This window comes from Neoarius graeffei, chromosome 8, assembly GCF_027579695.1.
Source record: "Neoarius graeffei isolate fNeoGra1 chromosome 8, fNeoGra1.pri, whole genome shotgun sequence".
NCBI lineage: Eukaryota > Metazoa > Chordata > Actinopteri > Siluriformes > Ariidae > Neoarius > Neoarius graeffei.
This window is the reverse complement of record NC_083576.1, coordinates 45,406,521-45,428,653: the sequence shown is the minus strand read 5'-3', so window position 1 is coordinate 45,428,653 and position 22,133 is coordinate 45,406,521. Positions and strand designations below refer to the sequence as shown.

The window sequence follows — 22,133 nt, the reverse complement described above, 5'->3', positions numbered from 1 at the left end:
GCCTTTTTTTTCTTTCTTTTTTTTTGTAGAACAGCATGGCCTACATTTTTCTGAGGTCCTTAGGTTCTCCATCCTGCCTGCTTTTTGTTAATTTCTTTGACGGTCTCCTCACCTGTCAGGTACATTTCCTCTCCTTCCATAAACATCATCTGACACCGGGCACAGCGAGCACAAGTAGGGTGATAGCGCTTCCCTCCAGCCTGGAGAGAGAAAGAGAAACATTCTAATAACAAAACCCATTCCTTCACTGTCAAACCTGTAATAATTTTAAGTGCTATAATGATTGCAATAAATCTTGGCATAATGCATTGACTATATTTCAGGATCTGAAATATATAATTTGTGCATGTTGTCATATAAAAGCATGTAACAGGTCCCAGTGTTGACAGAATGATGTCACACAGCATATACACTCATAAAAGTTACTGCTTGCTCCTGCTGCATGAGCATGACTGTACCACGCTCCATTCATTCACAACAGGAACAGTGTCGGAATTTTTTGATCACACCTCATACAATTATTGAATTTGCACAAAAAAAAAACACATAGGGAGTTTAAACACTCATATTTTGATTCAGACCAATTTATCATCCATTTAATTGTTTTTTTTTAACCTTAGATTAATACATCAACACAGTGGAACTTAGCAACTTTCTTGATTATTGGTGGGCATCAGTAATTGACAGAATTCTTTTAAGTCTAATGATATTGACGGTGAGCTCAATGACTGCAATGAGGAAGCATCTCCACTCACAAGCTTGCTCTCACTGCTTCCTGAATGTTCAAATATAATAAAAACACATTTTCTCCACGCTGTTTAAAGGAAGTGGTTATATTATAAACATACAATGGTGGGGCGGCACAGTGGTGTAGTGGTTAGCGCTGTCGCCTCACAGCAAGAAGGTCCGGGTTCGAGCCCCGTGGCCGGTGAGGGCCTTTCTGTGCGGAGTTTGCATGTTCTCCCTGTGTCCGCGTGGGTTTCCTCCGGGTGCTCCGGTTTTCCCCACAGTCCAAAGACATGCAGGTTAGGTTAACTGGTGACTCTAAATTGACCGTAGGTGTGAATGTGAGTGTGAATGGTTGTCTGTGTCTATGTGTCAGCCCTGTGATGACCTGGCGACTTGTCCAGGGTGTACCCCGCCTTTCGCCCGTAGTCAGCTGGGATAGCCTCCAGCTTGCTTGCGACCCTGTAGAAGGATAAAGCGGCTAGAGATAATGAGATGAGATGAGAGACATACAATGGTGGATTTAGGTATAGGTGATATGGGCAGCTGCCCAGAGCAGCATCTTGCTGGGGGCGGCAAGGGGTGCCGATACAAAAAATAAATCAAAATTGATATTTGCACTATCACTTTTCTGTCGCTTATTTGCATGTCACTTCAGTAATATCATGTCACCGTGTGGATCAATTAACCTGTCAGACTGGCACCCTGATTCTAGTTTGTGAGCCAGGCAGCCAGACTAATTCCTGGTTTCCCCACTCAGAAGTATGAGATAGGGAGGGAGGGGGGCGGGGTTAGGTTGACCTATGACCTCAGATCTCCCACTGGGGAGTGGGGGACTCTATTAAATAGCATACATAGTACTAATGCAGAGTAAAATCAGACACACTATGAAATACTACAAAATAAACCACAATTCATTCATAATACTGTGAGTATATTGTTTCACATAGTATTGCATGTTGTCTGTTAAGAAAAACATAAAAGCAGTCTGCACACCACCAAGGTGTCACACACAGTGCTAATGATCAGAGTTCGTGGCAGCCTCCAAACATGACCACCATGGACTACAACTCCCAAACACCACACTGCCCTCCCTCTCCAGAATTCTAATTACCACCGCACCTGCTCCTCATTTCCATCAAGCACCAAACAGTATGTAAGAACTCTCTTTCCACACATTCACTGCAAAAGTATTGCTCAGTGTGTAACTATGTAACTTTACTAAACCTTTGTTTACTGGTTTGACTTCCTGTGATGTTGACCTTTGTTCTGGTCGTTTCTGATTCTATGTCTGTACTGCCACATTCTGACTGCGCCTTGCTCAACCCCTTGCTTTCCCCTGACCCCAATTAAGGATTCCAATTTGGATTTGTTTACCAGTTTGCGATGCACTGGAAGATCCTGCAGTGAACAGATCTTAACACCGAGGGACATCATTGAGCAGAGCATGGAATACAACACAAAACTGTATATAAACATCATAGACTTCAGAAAGGCATTTGATAGCATACATAAGGAGACTGTGTGGAGTATTGCTAAAACATATGGAATTCCACAAAAAATCATCTTCAAGAACCTTTACCTCAGCTCATCAAGCTGTGTCAGAACAACAACAAGCCACACATACTTCTTCAACATTGTTTGTTTCAGGTGTATGCCAGGGTTGTATACTCTCACCCCTACTCTTCCTTTTGACTCTGTCATGCATAGAAGCATGAACTCATCCTTTGGTATGAAATAGAATAACACCAGACTTGGTGACCTAGACTTTGCAGATGACCTGGCCCTGCTAGAGGACACAGTAAACACACTACAGGTAATGACAGACAACCTAGCAAGCAATGCAGCCACAGTTGGCCTGAGGATTAATGTAGGAAAGACAAAAGTGATGTTGGTTAAGGAAGATCACCCAATCACTGTGAAAGTCAGCCAGTGGAGGAAGTATCTACCTTCACCTATCTGGGAAGCAACATCTCTAACAAGGGAGCTGTAGACTCTGATGTAAACAGCAGACTAGGCAAGGTAAGCTCCATCTTCTGAAGACTCCACAAAACCTGGTCATCAAAGCACATCAGCCTCAAAAGTAAGACCACTCTATACAGCTCCTTGGTCATTCTGGTTGCCACCTATGCCAGTGAAACGTGGAAAATGACAGAACTGCAAAGAAGCTGGATGTCTTCCATCAAAGATGCCTTCACAAGATTCTAGACATCACATGGTGAGACAAGGTAACAAATGAAGTCTACCAACGAAAAACTGAAAGACCCCTCAGCACCACAGTCAAGGAGCGTCACCTGAGGATGCTTGGGCACATCCTCAGACTTGACAAGAGACTACATCCAAAGACATCACTTGAGTGGGTGCCAGTGGGTGGAAAGAGGAAGACCAGTGACCACCTGGAGAAACACAGTACTGAGGGACCTGGAGGAAATGGGAATCAGCCGGGCAGAGGCAAAGATCCTGACAAGTGAGTGAGATAAATGGAGAATTTCTGTTGCTGCCCAATGCTCCACTGGGAGCAGGAGGAACTAAGTCTAAGTAAGTCTACCAGTTTGCGATGCACTTCCTCTCCATATGACTGCTTCTGTAAGTGCCTGCCATTTCTGACACAAGGTGACCTGGTTTAGTCTTGACACTTGGTTGACAGTGTTGGGTAATGGATAATGTAGTGATGCTTGAATGCCAAATCAACACACATGGATATGAAAAAGGTCTTGGGTTAGTCATCAGGTGCCTGGTTTAGGGAAAAAAAAGTGGAAAGAGGAGGAGGAGGAGACAAGCAACAAAGTGTATGCAGCTACACTACCAATCAAAAGTTTGGACCCCTTTTTACTCCATGGTTTTTCTTTTTCTTTTAATTATAATTAAGCCACTTCATGTCTTAAAGGTGTCATTGCATCGTTTTTTCATTAATTGTGCGGTGGTCTCTAGTATGAATGAATGCCCTGTGAGCCGGTTTTGGTGAAAAAAAATGCTGTGGCGCTCCTGTTTCAGGCTGTTCTAGTTTGGTGGAGGAGTGGGTGGGGAGAGAACGACAGGATTTCAGCTCTTGCTCATGAATATTCATGACATGTAAACATATCACTTCTGATTGGCTAACAGCACTGTGACGCTCCCTCCAGTGGGTTATGGGCGAGGCCATGACTATTAATTTTCGAAGTGAAGTAAGTTCGTAGGGCTTTTTGTGATTCGCTCGTTTTTCCGTCTATTTTCTTTCATTGGCTAATACAGGGAATGGGGGTAAAAGAACATTTTCACGTGCAGCATGCATATGCAACTCGGAGTGACCTATGGTATTTCAAAAAGAGCAAGTATTAAACGGTTTGTCGTGGAATGACACCTTTAAAGTAATGGACTCACTTCTCTTTACTTAGTTGAGTGGTTCTTGAGTATGGCTCACTACAGTTGTCATAAGGCTATTTACAGTATTTTATTTACTGTTTGATCTCCTGCATTAAGGCAAAATCGCACTAACTTTTGACGAGTTAATTGAAATGTGTTCCAGGTGACTACCTCATGAAGCTGATTAAAGATAATGCCAATGGTGTGCAACGTGTCAAGATAAATGGTGGCTACTTTGAAGAATTTAAAATAGGAAAAATGTGGTAAATATGTTTGCATCCATGTTCCATGTGTTATTTCATAGTTTATGTCTTCAGTATTGTTCTATAATGTAGAAAATGGTCAAAATACAGAACCTATGAGTAGTCATGTCCAAACCGTTGACTGTTACTGTATGTATACTTTGAGTATATTATGCCAATAATGAAGTACAACACTTGTTTGTTAGCCTAGGTTACTTGCTATGCTATGGCAATATTCTGTTTTCTGTCCAACTAGCTAACTGTCAGGGTGCAGGCACTTACAGATGCAAATGCAGGGGAAAGCAGGTGCACTGCAAACTGAAACTGTCAACAAATCCAAACCAGGAAGCTGATGTTGTAGTCAGGGATGGGCAAGGGTTGATTGATCAGTGAATGGGATATTGGAGGGCAGGCAAGGAAACTGAGTCAGGAAATAAATGTAAAGAGTCTAAACATGAGTAGTCAGGCAGAAAGTCTGAAGGCTCAGTAAGGTCAGGTACTGGGACACAAAAGACTTCACAATGTGTTTATGACTGCTGAACTTGTGTAGGGGAATGATTGCAGACGAATGAGAGACAGATGTACTTGTTTGCTCTGGCGATGAAGGGTGCTGTGGTGTTTGGGAATTGTAGTCTGGAGCGACCATGTTTGGAGGCTGCTCCAAACTCAGGTTTTCAGTGCTGCAACTGACACAAGCAGAATGCTGGAGATAATTTCACATGGTTTCATCATGATGTGTACCCTGCAGCAAAAACCTAACTAGCACATTTATTTGTATCTATAAGCTATAATCTGTTCAGATTTGTCTGTTACTTATTTTTGATAATTGTCTTATTTTTGTATGTTTTGTTCCAAATGTCTGAATAAAAATTAGTTGGTGCAGAATGGTCTCTTTTTGGTGCTGGGGGGGGGGATTTAGGTGGTGTGGGTTTTTTAATTAAATGGGGGGTGCTGAGGGGGAGTCTCCCAGGGTGCTATACGAGCTTTAAGTGGAAGTTCTAGCTTGCAACAAGCTAAAACTGAATTGAAATGGGTGTTTAATGTTCTGTAGGAATACATGTTTATACAGTGGTGTTTGAAAGTTTGTGAACCCTTTAGAATTTTCTATATTTCTGCAAAAGTATGACCTAAAACAACATCAGATTTTCACACAAGTCCTAAAGGTAGATAAAGAGAACCCAGTTAAACAAATGAGACAAAAATATTATACTTGGTCATTTATTTATTGAGGAAAATGATCCAATATTACATATCTGTGAGTGGCAAAAGTAGGTGAACCTCTAGGATTAGCAGTTAATTTGAAGGTGAAATTAGTCAGGTGTTTTCAATCAATGGGGTGACAATCAGTTGTGAGTGGGCATCCTGTTTTATTTCAAGAACAGGGATCTATCAAAGTCTGATCTTCACAACACATGTTTGTGGAAGTGTATCATGGCACGAACGAAGGAGATTTCTGAGGATCTCAGAAAAAGCGTTGTTGATGCTCATCAGGCTGGAAAAGGCTACAAAACCATCTCTAAAGAGTTTGGACTCCACCAATCCAGTCAGACAGATTGTGTACAAATGGAGGAAATTCAAGACCATTGTAACCCTCCCCAGGAGTGGTCGAACAACAAAGGTCACTCCAAGAGCAAGGCGTGTAATAGTCACCAAGGTCACAAAGGACCCCAGGGTAACTTCTAAGCAACTGAAGGTCTCTCTCACATTGTTAATGTTCATGAGTCCACCATCAGAACACTGAACAACAATGGTGTGCATGGCAGGGTTGCAAGGAGAAAGCCACTGCTCTCCAAAAAGAACATTGCTGCTCATCTGCAGTTTGCGAAAGATCACGTGGACAAGCCAGAAGGCTATTTGAAAAATGTTTTGTGTACGGATGAGACCAAAATAGAACTTTTTGGGTTAAATGAGAAGCATTATGTTTGGAGAAAGGAAAACACTGCATTCCAGCATAAGAACCTTATCCCATCTATAAAACATGGTGGTGGTAGTATCATGGTTTGGGCCTGTTTTGCTGCATCTGGGCCAGGATGGCTTGCCATCATTGATGGAACAATGAATTCTGAATTATACCAGCGAATTCTAAAGGAAAATGTCAGGACATCTGTCCATGAACTGAATCTCTACTGACATATTTTCTAAAATATGACCTAATCATTATCAGATTTTCACACAAGTCCTGAAAGTCAAGAGAACCCATTTAAACAATTGAGACAAAAAAATTACACTTATTTGAGGTAAATGATCCAGTATTACATATTTGTGAGTGGCAAAAGTATATTAACCTCTAGGATTAGTAGTTTAAGTTGAAATTAGTCAAGTGTTTTCAATCAATAAGATGACGATCAGGTGCATGTGGGTTCCCCGTTTCATTAAAAGATCAGGGACCTGTCAATGTCTGATGTTTACAACATGTTTTTGGAAGAGTATCATGACACAAACAAAGGAGATCCCCGAGGATCTCAGAAAAATATTTGTTGATGCTTATCAGGCAGAAAAGGTTACAGAACCGCCTCTAAAGAGATTGGACCACACCCTCTCCAGGAGTGCTCAACCAACAAACATCACTCCAAGAGCTTAGTGTGTAATAGTCCACAGGGTCAGAAAAGAACTCAGAGTAACTTCGAAGCAACTAAAAGCCTCTCTTACATTGGTTAATATTAATGCTCATGAGTCCATCATCAGATGGATGCTTCGAAGTTACTCTGAGTTCCTTTCTGACCCTGTGGACTATTGCACAACAAGCTCTTGGAGTGATGTTTGTTGGTCGACCACTCCTGGGGAGGGTAACAATGGTCTTGAATTTCCTCCATTTGTACACAATCTGTCTGACTGTGGATTGGTGGAGTCCAAACTCTTTAGAGATCGTTTTGTAAACTTTTCCAGCCTGATGAGCATCAACAACGCTTTTTCTGAGGTCCTCAGAAATCTCCTTCGTTTGTGCCATGATACACTTCCACAAACATGTTGTGAAGATCAGACTTGGATAGATCCCTGTTCTTTAAATAAAACAGGGTGCCCACTCATACCTGATTGTCATCCCATCGTTTGAAAACACCTGACTCTAATTTCACCTTCAAATGAACTGCTAATCCTAGAGGTTCACCTACTTTTGCCACTCACAGACATGTAATATTGGATCATTTTCCCCAATAAATAAATGACCAAGTATAATGTTTTTGTCTCATTTGTTTAACTGGGTTCTCTTTATCTATCTTTAGGACTTGTGTGAAAATCTGATGATGTTTTAGGTCATACTTATGCAGAAATATATAAAATTCTAAAGGGTTCACAAACTTTCAAGCATCACTGTATATGAATCACTTTAATCATAAAAATTACTATATTAGATTTATTGTTAACACTTAAAACTATTCCTATGCCATTCTTGAGGTCTCAAGGCATTTATAAACAAAAAGTGAGGCCATGGTTTTGCATATATGCTTTAAGCTCTGCAAAATTTTGACAACATACTCTATATGCTGAATAGTATGTAAACATCTGACTATTAGCCCCATATTTGGGCCTTCAACAAACTTTTGTCACATGACTGTCTAGTATTCTATAGCATTATAATTTCCTTTCACTGGAATTTAGGGACATAGCCCAAACCTGTTCGAGCAGGAGAATGCCCCTGAGCATAAAATGAGGTCAGTAAAGACATAGTTTGCCAAGGCTGATTTGGAAGGACTGTGCCATGCACCTGAACTCCATTGAACACCTTTGGGTTGAATTAGAACGCCGACTGCACACCAGGCTTCCTCGCCTGACCTCAGTAATGCACAAAGACCCAAAGCGTGGTCATGGAAAACAGGGCAGATGTCACTTGAACTTGCTGAACTTGTTATCTCCAAACAGTAGGGTGAATGCTTTTCTGTTGCACCACTCAGGAGCCTGCAGACCTATCTATATAACTAGTGTAATCTATTTAACTTGGCAGATTCAAGTGTGAATAGCATGTGATATGGTGAGGGAAAACAACTCAAATATGCTTGTGGTACACAGCCACAAGTCTGCAGGATAACAAGAGTTGTGGAATACCCTGAAGTAGCAACGAGGGAGAACCTGAACTGGCAGGAAAAGGAGAGGTGGATACCACAAGTTTGTAGAGCCTGTTGAGTGATAGTTAATAAGAAGTTAGTGGCCATTATTGAGTTCCATAGCAATTTACCCAGATATGTCTTTCTGCAACCGAGGAATTAAAAGTAAGTGGGCCATTACACCCACCTCTAATACTTGTCCACTGATGTATCGGCTGCAGGTCTCACACTTTATCCCAAATTGGGTGTGGTAATCTGATTCACAGTATGGGATCCCATCTCTGAAGAAAACAGCAAATAAATATGACACATAAATCATTAAGTAACTAAAAATGGACAAATACACCCCTTTAAAACTACCTATAGCCAGAAATATATATTTATCTCTCATGCAATTATCATCAGAGAGGTACAGTGCCTTGCAAAAGTATTCATACCCCTTGAACTTTTTCACATTTTTCCACCTTACAACCACGAACTTAAAAGTTTTTTATTGAGATTTTATGTGATAGACCAACACAGAGTAGCACATAATTGTGAAGTGAAACGAAAATGATAAATGGTCTTCAAAATTTTAAACAAATAAAAATCTGAAAAATGTGATGTGCATTAGTATTCAGCCCCCCTGCGTCAATACTTTGTAGAGCCACCTTTTGCTGCAATTACAGCTGCAAGTCTTTTGTGGTATGTCTCTACCAGCTTTGCACATCTAGACACTGAAATTTTTGCCCATTCTTCTTTGCAAAATAGCTCAAGCTCAGCCAGATTGGATGGAGAGCATCTGTGAACAGCAATTTTCAAGTCTTGCCACAGATGCTCAATGGGATTTAGGTCTGGACTTTGACAGGGCCATTCTAACACATGAATATTCTTTGATCTAAACCATTCCATTGTAGCTCTGGCTGTATGTTTAGGGTCATTGTCTTGCTGGATGGTGAATCTCCTTCCCAGTCTCAAGTCTTTTGCACCCTCCAACAGGTTTTCTTTCAGGATTGCCCTGTATTTAGCTCCATCCATCTTCCCATCAACTCTGACCAGCTTCCCTGTCCCTGCTGAAGAAAAGCATCCCCATAGCATGATGCTGCCGCCACCATGTTTCACAGTGGGGATGGTGTGTGCAGGGTGATGAGCAGTGTTAGTTTTCTGCCACACATAGCCCTTTGCATTTAGGCCAAAAAGTTCAACTTTGGTCTCATCTGACCAAAGCACCTTCTTCCACATGTTTGCTGTGTCCCCTACATGGCTTCTTATGCCTGTCTTTCAACAATGGCTTTCTTCTTGCCACTCTTCCAAAAAGACCAGATTTGTGGAGTGTACAACTTATAGTTGTCCTGTGCACAGATTCTCCCACCTGAGCTGTGGATTTCAGCAGCTCCTCCAGAGTGATCATGGGCCTCTTGGCTGCTTCTCTGACCAGTGCTCTCCTTGCTCGCTCTGTCAGTTTAGGTGGACGGCCATGTCTTGGTAGGTTTGCAGTTGTGCCATACTTTTTCCATTTTTGAATGATGGATTGAACAGTGCTTCTTGAGATGTTCAGAGCTTGGGATATTTTTTTTATAGCCTAACCCTGCTTTAAACTTCTCCAGAACTTTATCCCTGACCTGTCTGGTGAGTTCTTTGGTCTTCATGATGCTGTTTGTTCTTCAGTGTTCTCTAACAAACCACTGAGGCCTTCACAGAACAAGCGTATTTATGCTGAGAGTAAATTACACACAGTAGGACTCTATTAACTAATTAGATGACTTCTGAAGGCAATTGATTGCACTGGATTGTATTTAGAGGTATCAGAGTACAGGGGGCTGAATACTAATGCACACCACATTTTTCAGATTTTTATTTGTTTAAAATTTTGAAGACCATTTATCATTTTCGTTTCACTTCACAATTATGTGCTACTCTGTGTTGGTCTATCACATAAAATCTCAATAAAAAACTTTTAAGTTCATGGTTGTAAGGTGGAAAAATGTGAAAAAGTTCAAGGGGTATGAATACTTTTGCAAGGCACTGTATGACTTCCAAATAAAAAGCACAACATCACAAGGCTTCTTTTGTAAAACCTCCCATGACAAACCCCAAAGCACAGAATGAGCAGTAAAAATGTAATTGTGAAAATTGGTGCAGTAAAATGGTTACAACATGGCTAAATCATGCGTGGTCTCAAATTTGAATACAAACACAATCACATCTGGAGTTGGGTCATATATACTGTAGGAGTTCTTAAGGGAGGCATTTACAATGAAACAGAATGCAACTGTGTGCTCACTTGCTTATGTACTCTCCAGTAAGAACAATTCCGCAGGTTTGGCACTTAAAGCAGCTGACATGCCACTGTTTCTCCAATGCTAGGAGAGACTGGCCCTGCTTGATCTCCTCCTTACAGCCTGCACAGTCTAGAGAGAGAGAGAGAATATTTCAACTGTCTAGTAATTCATGGTATGAATCTGTGAAATATGGTGTTAATCATGAAAGTTGACATATGTCTTTTGGTACTCACACATACACACACTCGTAGCAGGAAGAATTGGCTCAAAGGAAGAAGTTTGCAGCTATTTTTGGATGGAGTAACCCACTCCACTCTCTTCTACACAATCCCCAAAACCAGTCCCTTTCATACCACAGCCTTACATCTCATTGATATCCATCTCCTAATTCTCCTATCATCTGCAGTCTACCTACATTTACAGCTATACCTCTCCAGCCTGTTCTAAAAGAACAAAGATTACGTCTTACTCTATTACCCTTTGATCTTGGTAAACAATTCACACACACACACACACACACACCCCTAAGACCTAATACCTGCTCTGCTCTCTGCAGAGCAGAGACAAGGAAGCAAGATACGCATATCTTAAGATATGCTATAAGCATGAACAATTCATAAATCCAAACATAATGTCAAGCTGTGGAATGGTAGATCTGTGTGAAATTGTACAATATATGACTTCACACAGGTTCAAAAATAGCATATTCACTGCTCATATCAATAAACTAATTAGAATGCATAATCTAAGAAATATGCGAAATAGGTACGATGAATACTACCGTTTATTTGCACTAACTGATATTTTGAAGTTAACAGATGTATCATTAAATTAACTGTGTCATAATCATCATTACTTCCTCAAACAATAACACACATATTGATAACACCAACTGAAAAAAATTGGGACGTTGTGTAAAACATAAATAAAAACAGAATATGATGATTTGAAAACCAAAGCCTGTATTTCATTAATAATAGGACAAAAACAACATATAAAATGTTGAAACTGAGAAATTTTATTTTTGTTTAAGAAATAAATCCCTCCATCATCTGTAGCCACTTATCCTGTACAGGGTCGCAGGCAAGCTGGAGCCTATCCCAGCTGACTATGGGCAGGAGGCGGGGTACACCCTGGACAAGTTGCCAGGTCATTACAGGGCTAACAACCATTCACACCTACGGTCAATTTAGAGCCACCAATTACCCTAACCTGCATGCCTTTGGGGGAAACCGGAGCACCCAGAGGAAACCCACGCAGACAGCATGCAAACTCCACACAGAAACACCCTTGTTGGCCACTGGGCTCGAACCCAGGACCTTCTTGCTGTGAGGCGACAGTGCTAACCACTACACCACCGTGCCTCTATATACACACACACACAGAGAGAGTGGTGCTTGAAAGTTTGTGAACTCTTTAGAATTGTCTATATCTCTGCATAAATATGACCTAAAACATCATCAGATTTTCACACAAGTCCGAAAAGTAGATAAAGAGAACCCAGTTAAACAAAAGAGACAAAAGTATTATACTTGGTCATATATTTATTGAGGAAAATGATCCAATATTACATCTCTGTGAGTGGCAAAAGTAGGTGAACCTCTAGGATTAGCAGTTAATTTGAAGGTGAAATTAGAGTCAGGTGTTTTCAATCAATGGGATGACAATCAGGTGTGAGTGGGCACCCTGTTTTATTGAAAGAACAGGGATCTATCAAAGTCTGATCTGCACAACACATGTTTGTGGAAGTGTATCATGGCACGAACAAAGGAGATTTCTGAGAACCTCAGAAAAAGCGTTGTTGATGCTCAACGGGCTGGGAAAAGTTACAAAACCACCTCTAAAGAGTTTGGGCTGCACCAATCCACAGTCAGACAGATTGTGTACAAATGGAGGAAATTCAAGACCATTGTTACCCTCCCCAGGAGTGGTCGACCAACAAAGATCACTCCAAGAGCAAGGCGTGTAATAGTCAGCGAAGTCATAAAGGACCCCAGGGTAACTTCTACGCAACTGAAGGTCTCTCTCACATTGTTAATGTTCATGAGTCCACCATCAGGAGAACACTGAACAACAATGGTGTGCATGGCAGGGTTGCAAGGAGAAAGCCACTGCTCTCCAAAAAGAAGATTGCTGCTTGTCTGCAGTTTGCTAAAGATTACGTGGACAAGCCAGAAGGCTATTGGAAGGTTTTGTGGACAGATGAGACCAAAATAGAACTTTTTGGTTTAAATGAGAAGCGTTATGTATGGAGAAAGGAAAACACTGCATTCCAGCATAAGAACCTTATCCCATCTGTGAAACATGATGGTGGTAGTATCATGGTTTGGGCCTGTTTTGCTGCATCTGGGCCAGGATGGCTTGCTATCACTGATGGAACAATGAATTCTGAATTATACCAGCGAATTCTAAAGGAAAATGTCAGGACGTCTGTCCATGAACTGACTCTCAAGAGAAGGTGGGTCATGCAGCAAGACAACGGCCCTGAGCACACAAGTCGTTCTACCAAAGAATGGTTAAAGAAAAATAAAATAAAGTTAATGTTTTGCAATGGCCAAGTCAAAGTCCTGACCTTAATCCAATCAAAATTTTGTGGAAGGACCTAAAGCGAGCAGTTCACGTGAGGAAACCCACCAACATCCCAGAGTTGAAGCTGTTCTGTACAGAGGAATAGGCTAAAATTCCTCCAAGCCAGTGCGCAGAACTGATCAACAGTTACCAGACACGTTTAGTTGCAGTTATTGCTGCACAAAGGGGCCACACCAGATACTGAAAGCAAAAGTTCACATACTTTTGCCACTCACAGATATGTAATATTGGATCATTTTCCTCAATAAATAAATGACCAAGTATAATATTTTTGTCTCATTTGTTTAACTGGGTTCTCTTTTAGGAGAACCCAATGTCATCTACTTTTAGGAGTTATGTGAAAATCTGATGATGTTTTAGGTCATATTTATGCAGAAATATAGAAAATTCTAAAGGGTTCACAAACTTTCAAGCACCACTGTATATACACACACAGTGTCTTGCAAAAGTATTCATCCCCCTTGGTGTTTGTCCTTTTTTGTCGTATTACAAGATAGAATTAAAACGGATTTTTGGAGGGTTAGCACCATTTTATTTACACAACATTCCTACCACTTGAAAGGTGAAAATTGTTTTTTATTGTGACACAAACACTAATTAAGATGAAAAAAAAAAACAGAAAGCTGGAGTGTGCATATGTATTCACCCCCTTTTGTATGAATCCCCTCAATAAGAGCTGGTCCAACCATTTCACTTCATAAGTCACATAATTAGTTGATTATGATCCACCTGTGTGCAATCAAAGTGTCACATGATCTGTCACATGATGTCTGTATAAATCAACCTGTTCTGGAAGGACCCTGACTCTGCAACACGACTAAGTAAGCAACATGAAAACCAAGAAGCATTCCAAACTGGTAAGAGACAAAGTTGTGAAGAAATATAGATCAGGGTTGGGTTATAAAAAAACATTCCAAGCTTTGAATATCCCACGGAACACCATTATAGAAAAATAGAAAGAATATGGCACCACTACAAACCTGACAAGAGAAGGCCACCCATCAAAACTCACAGACCGGGCAAGGAGGGCATTCAACAGAGATGCAACAAAGACACCAAAGATAACACTGAAGGAGCTGCAAAGATCCACAGCAGAGATGGGAGTATCTGTCCAAAGGACCACTTTAAGCCATACACTCCACAGAGTGGGGCTTTATGGAAGAGTGGCCAGAAAAAAGGAATTGCTGAAGAAAACATGTTTGAAGTTTGCCCAAGAGCATGTGACAGACCCCGCAAACATATGGAAGAAGATTCTCTGGTCAAATGAGACTAAAATTGATCTTTTTGGCCATCATGGGAAATGCCATGTGTGGCGCAAACCCAACACCCTGAGAACACCATTCCTACAGTGAAGCATGGTGGTGGCAGCATCATGCAGTGGGGATGTTTTTCATCTGCAGGGACAGGAAAGCTGGTCAGGACTGAAGGAAAGATGGATGGCACTAAATACAGGGCAATTCTGGAGGAAAACCTGTTTGAGTCAGCTAGAGCAGTGTTTCCCAACCACTGTGCCGCGGCACATTAGTGTGCCGTGAAAGATCATCAGGTGTACCGTGGGACATTATCCAATTTCACTTAATTGTTCTGAAAATTATTTATTTACTGCAAATAATTTGTCTTCGTTCGTCTATGCCAGTGACATATAGTGCCTGGCAGAACAATTAAATACTCTTCCAATAGATGGCAGCAGGTAGCTAATTAACCTGTGTATCTACCTGTTGCCATTCAAACAATCGAATTAGTAATGCTTCGGGTGTGACAGCGGTGATAGCGATAGCAGAGATGAGAGTCTTCCACTTTTTGGCGGATTTCCGCTTTTTCTGAGTAAAAATCGACCTTTTTATATTATGCCAAATCCGTTTAGATTTTTTTTTTCATTTATTGAGGGGGGTTGGGGTATGTTCCTTCGTGATACTCAAGCGTAATTCATTCCTACGACAATGTTACATGTTTACATTTTCGCTATTTTTAGTCTCACTAAGTCTCGTGGTAGAATACGTGTTATCTATAATTGGCCAAAACATCGATGGTGAGAGCATGATAGCCAATCAAAACAGTTCTTAAAAAATTGAGGACTGACAAGCTTTTGTCTTTGGCCAAAAAGCTGAAGAAGTCGTCGAAATGATTAAATGAAAATGAGAAGTGACTGTGAACTATAAATAATTGTATAAAGTGTACATAGACATTATCCCATAAACTTAACATTCGTTTGATTTAATACATTGAACATGTATAGGATAGATAGTCAGTAAATCTGAATTAATGCTGACAGTTTTGAAAACTTAAATATTTCAAAAGACTTCTTGAAGAAATCATATGCAACTAATGAGGACATAGGGAGAAAAGGTCAGTCACCCTAAGAAATTTTATTTAATATATGAACATTTTGATAATTAATAAAACTTATGTTTAATGTGAATTTAGTTTGTCATTTTTGTTGATCATGAATTATAACCATGCCCTTGAATGTAGAATGTGATTTTATTTTGAATTCAAACAATACTCCTATTGATTTGAAACATATTTTCATGTAAATATATAAAAAAGACAACGGATATTTTTTTATCTACTACAGCTCATATTGCAGGAAAAGTGGTTTGTAAGGCCTTATTTTTCAAAATTTACCTGGGGGGGTATCCCTCCCAGAACCCCCCCCCCTTGGCTTTGGCTTATATATATATATATATATATATATATATATATATATATATATATATATATATATATATATAATACGTTTTTGTGATATTTTTGTTTGGTGGTGTGCCGTGGGATTTTTCAAATGTAAAATATGTGCCGTGGTTCAAGAAAGGTTGGGAAACACTGAGCTAGAGGTTTGACACTAGGATGAAGGTTCACATTCCAGCAGGAAAATGACCCTAAACATACTGCTGAATCTACACTGGAGTGGTTTAAAGGGAAACATATTTAAATGTCTTGGAATGGCCGAATCAAAGCCCAGACCTCAATCCAATTGAGAATCTGTGTCATAACTTGAAGATTGCTGTACAACAACGCAACCCATCTAACTCGAAGGAGTTGGAGCAGTTTTGCCTTGAGGAATGGGCAAAAATCCCAGTGGCTAGATGTGCTAAGTTAATAGAGACATACCCCAAGAGACTTGCAACGAAAGGTAGTGTAACAGTCCTTGATGTGGGTGGAGCACAGAAGCACGACAGGCGGGAGTTGATGTTCACACACACTCTTTATTTTTCTTATTTTCTTTGCTTTCCAGCTTTACTCACACACAGTCACACACGCATCACGCACACATATGTTCAGGTCGGGAGAGCCCCCCTTCTCTGCTCTCCTCCTCTTTTTATGCTCCGCCATCCCTGCAGCAAACACACACACGTTAATTGAGAACAGGTGTAATGACTTGGCCACTCACCTTCCCCGACCCCACCCTCCATTCACAAACTGATGCTTGGCCAAGCCCCCACTGCCACAGACCCCTACCGCCTGACTCAGGCAGGGGAGCCATCCGGCCTGCAACGAACTTCCCCCCCTGATGAGACAGGAAGTCTTCCACCACCATCTGTGACCCTGGCCTGTGGACCACCTCGAACTTAAACAGCTGGAGGGCGAGATACCAATGGGTGATCTGCACATTGGCATCCTTCATGCAGTGGAGCCACTGGAGGGGCGCATGGTCTGAACAGAGGGTGAAAGGGTGCCCCAGCAGGTGGTATCGGAGGGTGAGGGCCACCCACTTGATGGCCAGGCATTCCTTCTCAATGGTGCTGTACTTGCTTTCATGCATCGAGAGCTTGCGGCTGATGTACAACACGGGATGCTCCTTGCCCTCCACCTTCTGGGACAAAACGGCCCCTAGCTCCCTGTCCGATGCGTCTGTCTGTAAAATAAAGTGGAGAGAGAAATCAAGGGAGTGTAAAAGTGGCCCCCCACACAGTGCAGCTTTTACCTTAATGAAAGCCTGTTGGCACTGCTCAATCCACTAGACTGGATCTGGTGCTCCCTTTTTAGTGAGATCAGTCAGCAGGCTGGTGACATCTGAATAATTAGGTATGAACCTGCAATAGTAGCCAGCCAGCCCCAGGAACTGTCTCACCCCCTTTTTGGTCTTTGGCCTTGGGCAGGCTGCAATTGCTGCAGTCCTGTTAATTTGGGGACACACCTGCCCATGACCCAAGTGGAAACCCAGATACCATACTTCCACCCGCCCAATTGCACACTTTTTTGGGTGAGCTGTGAGACTTGCACACCTCAACAACTCTAGGATGGCCCTAAGGTGTTCCAGGTGCTGTGGCCAATCATTGCTATAAATGATTGTCATCTAGGTACGTGGCCATGTAGGCAGCATGAAGGCGGAGGATCTTGTCCATGAGCCGCTGGAACATAGCGGAAGCCCCAAATACCCCAAAAGGAAGCGTGACAAATTGGTGTAATCCAAATGGTGTGGAAAAGGCTGTTTTCTCTTGGGATATAGGAGTCAAGGGGATCTGCCAATATCCCTTCCTTAGATCCAGTGTCGAATAAAAGCGAGCAGCACCTAACCGATCAAGCAACTCATCAATGCGAGGCATTGGGTATGCATCAAATTTAGACACCACACTGACTTTTCTAAAGTCCACACAGAACTGGACCGACCTGTCGGTCTTGGGAACCAGGACCACTGGGCTGCTCTAGTCACTGTGGGACTCGTTGATTATACCCATTTCAAGCGTGGCCTTGAGTTCATTCTGAACCACCTTTTTTTGTGTTTGGGCAAGCGGTAAGGACAGCTACGCACCACCACCCCTGGGGGCATCTCAATGTGGTGCTCTATGAGGTGGGTGCGGCCAGGAAGGGGCGAGAACACGTTGGAAAATTCCTTCTGCAACTTGGTCACCTCCGTGTGTTGTGCTGGTGAGAGGTGGTCTCCACAAGGGACCAGAGTGGTTTGAGATGTTAAATTTTTTACCTCCAGCCCCAGCTCCGCCTTCTCTGGAACTACCAACGCCAACACCACAGGGACCCCCTCGTTCCAATGTTTTGACAGGTTGAGGTGGTAGATTTGCAATGCCCCACCCCTATCCATTCACCTCACCTCACAGTCGACATCCCTGACTTGCCGTGTGACCTCAAAGGACCCTTGCCATTTGGCGATTAATTTGGAGCTTGATGTGGACAATAATACAAGCACTTTGTCTCCCAGTGTGAACTCTCGAAGGCACGTACCCCTGTCATACAGCCAGGCTTGATGTTCTTGTGCCTGCCGCAAATTCTCCTGGGTTAAGTGCGTGAGGGTGTGGAGCTTTGCACACAGGTCGAGAGCATATTGAATTTCGTTTTTACTAGGCAAAGGTCCCTCCTCCCAATTTTCCTGCAGCATGTCCAAGATGCCACGCAGCTTACGCCCATATAATAATTCAAAAGGGGAAAACCCCATGGAGGCTTGCGGGACCTCTCGTACTGCAAATAACAGGGGCTCAAGCCATCGGTCCCAATTACGTGCGTCTTCACTTACAAACTTCTGAATTAAACTTTTAAGTGTTTGATTAAACCTCTCTACCAAGCCATCCATTTGTGGGTGATAAATGCTGGTGCAGATAGATTTAATTCCCAACAACTCAAACAGCTCGCACAGTGTGCGTGACATAAAAGAAGTGCCTTGATCCATCAGGATTTCTTTTGGAATCCCGACCCAGGAGATAACAGGAGATAACATGGAAGAGTGCTTCCACAATACTGTGTGCTGAGATATTGTGGAGAGGCACCGCTTCCAGATATCACATTGCATAGTCCACCAAAACTAAAATAAAGTGATATCCTCATGTTGACCGATCTAATGGCCCGATGAGATCCATACAAATTCTCTTGAAGGGGGTCTCGATTAGAAGGAGAGGGCGCAAAGGCGCTTTTGGAGTGGCCATGGGATTTACTAGTTGGCATTCGCGGCATGCTGCACACCACCGACAAACATCCCCACGAATCCCTGGCTAATAGAACTGGGCCATTATTCGGAGTAGTATTTTATCCTGCCCTAAGTGTCCAGCCATGGGATTAAAGTGAGCCGCATAGAAGACGAGTTCCCTATGGCTCTTAGGGATTAACAACTGGGTTATTTGTTCACCGGTTTGAATGTCCTGCATCACTCGATACAATCTATCTTTAATAATCGTGAAGTACGGGAAGACAGGTGCCATATTTGGCTGGAGAGTTTGACCATTGATTACTCTCACTTGGTCAAACGCATGCCACAGAATCTCATCTCATGACTGCTCTAAAGAGAAATCCTCAAGGGAATCCCCGAGAGAGGAAGGAGGGGTGGGCTGTTCCTCACTCCTCATATCACCCTGACGCAGTGATGATGTGGATGGCTCTGTGACAGTTTTTCCAGTCAATGCAATACCGGGATCCCCCCCATAATGTTTTACTGCAGGACCCACTCCCTACTATGTATTCCATTAAGGTTCGAAACCCTGGTCAATCAGTTCCCAAAGTCAGCGACTGGATGAGATGAGGATTAACCGCCGCCTTAATTCTATGCTTTTGGCCCCGCAATAGAATATGGACAGACACTAGAGGATAACTCCTCCTAGAACTGCCACCTTATTGTGGTGGAGGGGTTTGTGTGCTTGAATGATCCTAGGAGCTATGTTGTCGAGGGCATTATGCCCGTCAGGGTTTCCCAAGGCAGACAGGTCCTAGGTGACAGGCCAGACCAAGAGTAGTTCACCAAAACCCTTATGGAGAAACAATCGAGGACCGTGACGTCGCCTGGTATGGTGCAGCCGGGGCCCCCACCCTGGAGCCAGGCCCAGGGTTGGGGCTCATATGCGAGCGCTTGGTGGCTGGGCCTTTGCTCATGGGGCCCGGCCGGGCTCAGCCCGAAGAGGTGACGTGGGCCCGACCTCCTGTGGGTTCACCGCCCACAGAGGTAGCAGTAGGGGACTGGTGCAGTGTGGATTGGGCGGCAGTCGAAGGCAGGGGCCTCGACGACCTGATCCCCAGACACAGCGGCTAGCTGTTGGGACATGGAATGTCACTTCGCTGGGGGGGAAAGAGCCTGAGCTTGTGCGGGAGGTTGAGAGGTACCAGCTAGAGATAGTCGGGCTCACCTCCACGCACAGCTTGGGCTCTGGAACCCAGCTCCTCGAGAGGGGCTGGACTCTCCACTTCTCTGGAGTCGTCCATGGTGAACGGTGGTGGGCTGGTGTGGGCTTGCTTATAGCTCCCCAGCTCAGCCGCCATGTGTTGGAGTTTACCCCAGTGAACGAGAGGGTCGCCTCTCTGCACCTTCGGATTGGGCAGAGGGCCCTTGCTGTTGTTTGTGCCTATGGGCCGAATAGCAGTATAGAGTATCCGGCCTTCTTGGAGTCCCTGGGAGAGGTACTGAGGGGTGCTCAGACTGGGGACTCCATTGTGCTACTGGGGGACTTCAATGCTCACGTGGGCGACAACAGTGACACCTGGAGGGGCATGGTTGGGAGGAACGGCCTCCCCGATCTGAACCCGAGTGGTGTTTTGTTATTGGACTTCTGTGCTAGTCACGGTTTGTCCATAACAAACACCATGTTCGAGCATAGGGGTGTCCATAAGTGCACGTGGCACCAGGACACCTTAGGTCGGAGGTCGATGATGGACTTTGTTGTCGTTTCATCTGATCTCCGGCCCTATGTCTTGGACACTCGGGTGAAGAGAGGGGCTGAGCTGTCAACTGATCACCACCTGGTGGTGAGTTGGATCCACTGGCAGAGGAGGAAGCTGGACAGACCTGGCAGGCCCAAACGTATGGTAAGGGTCTGCTGGGAATGTCTGGCCGAGCACTCTGTCAGGGGGGTCTTTAAGTCCCACCTCCGGGAGAGCTTTTCCCAGCTTCCGAGGGAGGCGGGGGACATTGAGTCTGAGTGGACCGTGTTCTCTACCTCCATTGTGGACGCAGCTGTTCGGAGCTGTGGTCGCAAGGTCTCCGGTGCCTGTCGTGGCAGCAATCCCCGAACCCAGTGGTGAACACCAGAAGTAAGGGATGCCGTCAAGCTGAAGAAGGAGTCCTATCGGGCCATGTTGACCTCCGGGACTCCTGAGGCAGCTGATGGGTATCGGCAGGCCAGGCGTGCTGCAGCTCGGGCAGTTGCGGAGGCAAAAACTCGGAACTGGGAGGAGTTCGGGGAGGCCATGGAGAAGGACTATCAGTCGGTCTTGAAGAAATTCTGGCAAGCTGTCCGGCGTCGCAGGAGGGGGAAGCAGTACTCTGCCAACACTGTTTACAGTGCGTGTGGGGAGCTGTTGACCTCGACTGGGGACACTGTCGGGCGGTGGAAGGAATACTTTGAGGATCTCCTCAATCCCACCATCATGTCTTCCATTGAGGAGATTGAGGCTGATGACTCAGAGGTGGACTTACCCAAGCCGAAGTCACTGAGGTGGTTCGCAAGCTCCTCGGTGGCAAGGTACTGGGGGTGGATGAGATCCACCCTGAGTATCTCAAGTCTCTGGATGCTGTGGGGCTGTCTTAGTTGACATGCCTCTGCAACATCACGTGACGGTCAGGGACAGTGCCTCTGGAGTGGCAGACTGGGGTGGTGGTCCCTCTTTTTAAGAAAGGGGACCGGAAAGTATGCTCCAATTATAGGGGAATCATACTTCTCAGCCTCCCAGGGAAGGTTTACTCCAGGGTACTGGGGAGGAGAATTCGACCAGTAGTTGAACCTCGGATCCAGGAGGAACAATGTGGTTTTCGTCCTGGTCGCGGATCACTGGACCAGCTCTATACCCTTCATAGAGTGCTCGAGGGTTCATGGGAGTTTGCCCAACCAGTCCACATGTGCTTTGTGGATCTGGAGAAGGCATTCGACCGTGTCCCTCATGGTATTCTGTGGGGGGTGCTTCGGGAGTATGGGGTTCGGGGCTCTTTGCTAAGGGCTGTCCGGTCCCTGTACGAATGGAGCAGGAGTCTGGTTCGCATTGCCGGCAGTAAGTCAGACTTG

The 22,133-nt window shown here is 43.7% G+C and overlaps 1 protein-coding gene across 2 annotated transcripts in view; it reads right to left on the bottom strand.

The window, feature by feature from the left end:
- The window catches only part of ablim3 (actin binding LIM protein family, member 3), a 345,079-nt gene that overhangs the window by 69,786 nt on the left and 253,160 nt on the right, over positions 1–22,133 (bottom strand). For both annotated transcript variants that reach the window (XM_060927674.1, XM_060927673.1), the window contains exons 5-7: positions 10,614–10,740; positions 8,538–8,631; positions 113–200 (exon numbers count right to left, since the gene is read on the bottom strand). In XM_060927674.1, the coding sequence (XP_060783657.1) occupies positions 113–200; positions 8,538–8,631; positions 10,614–10,740 (309 nt within the window). The remainder of the gene's footprint in view (positions 1–112; positions 201–8,537; positions 8,632–10,613; positions 10,741–22,133) is intronic.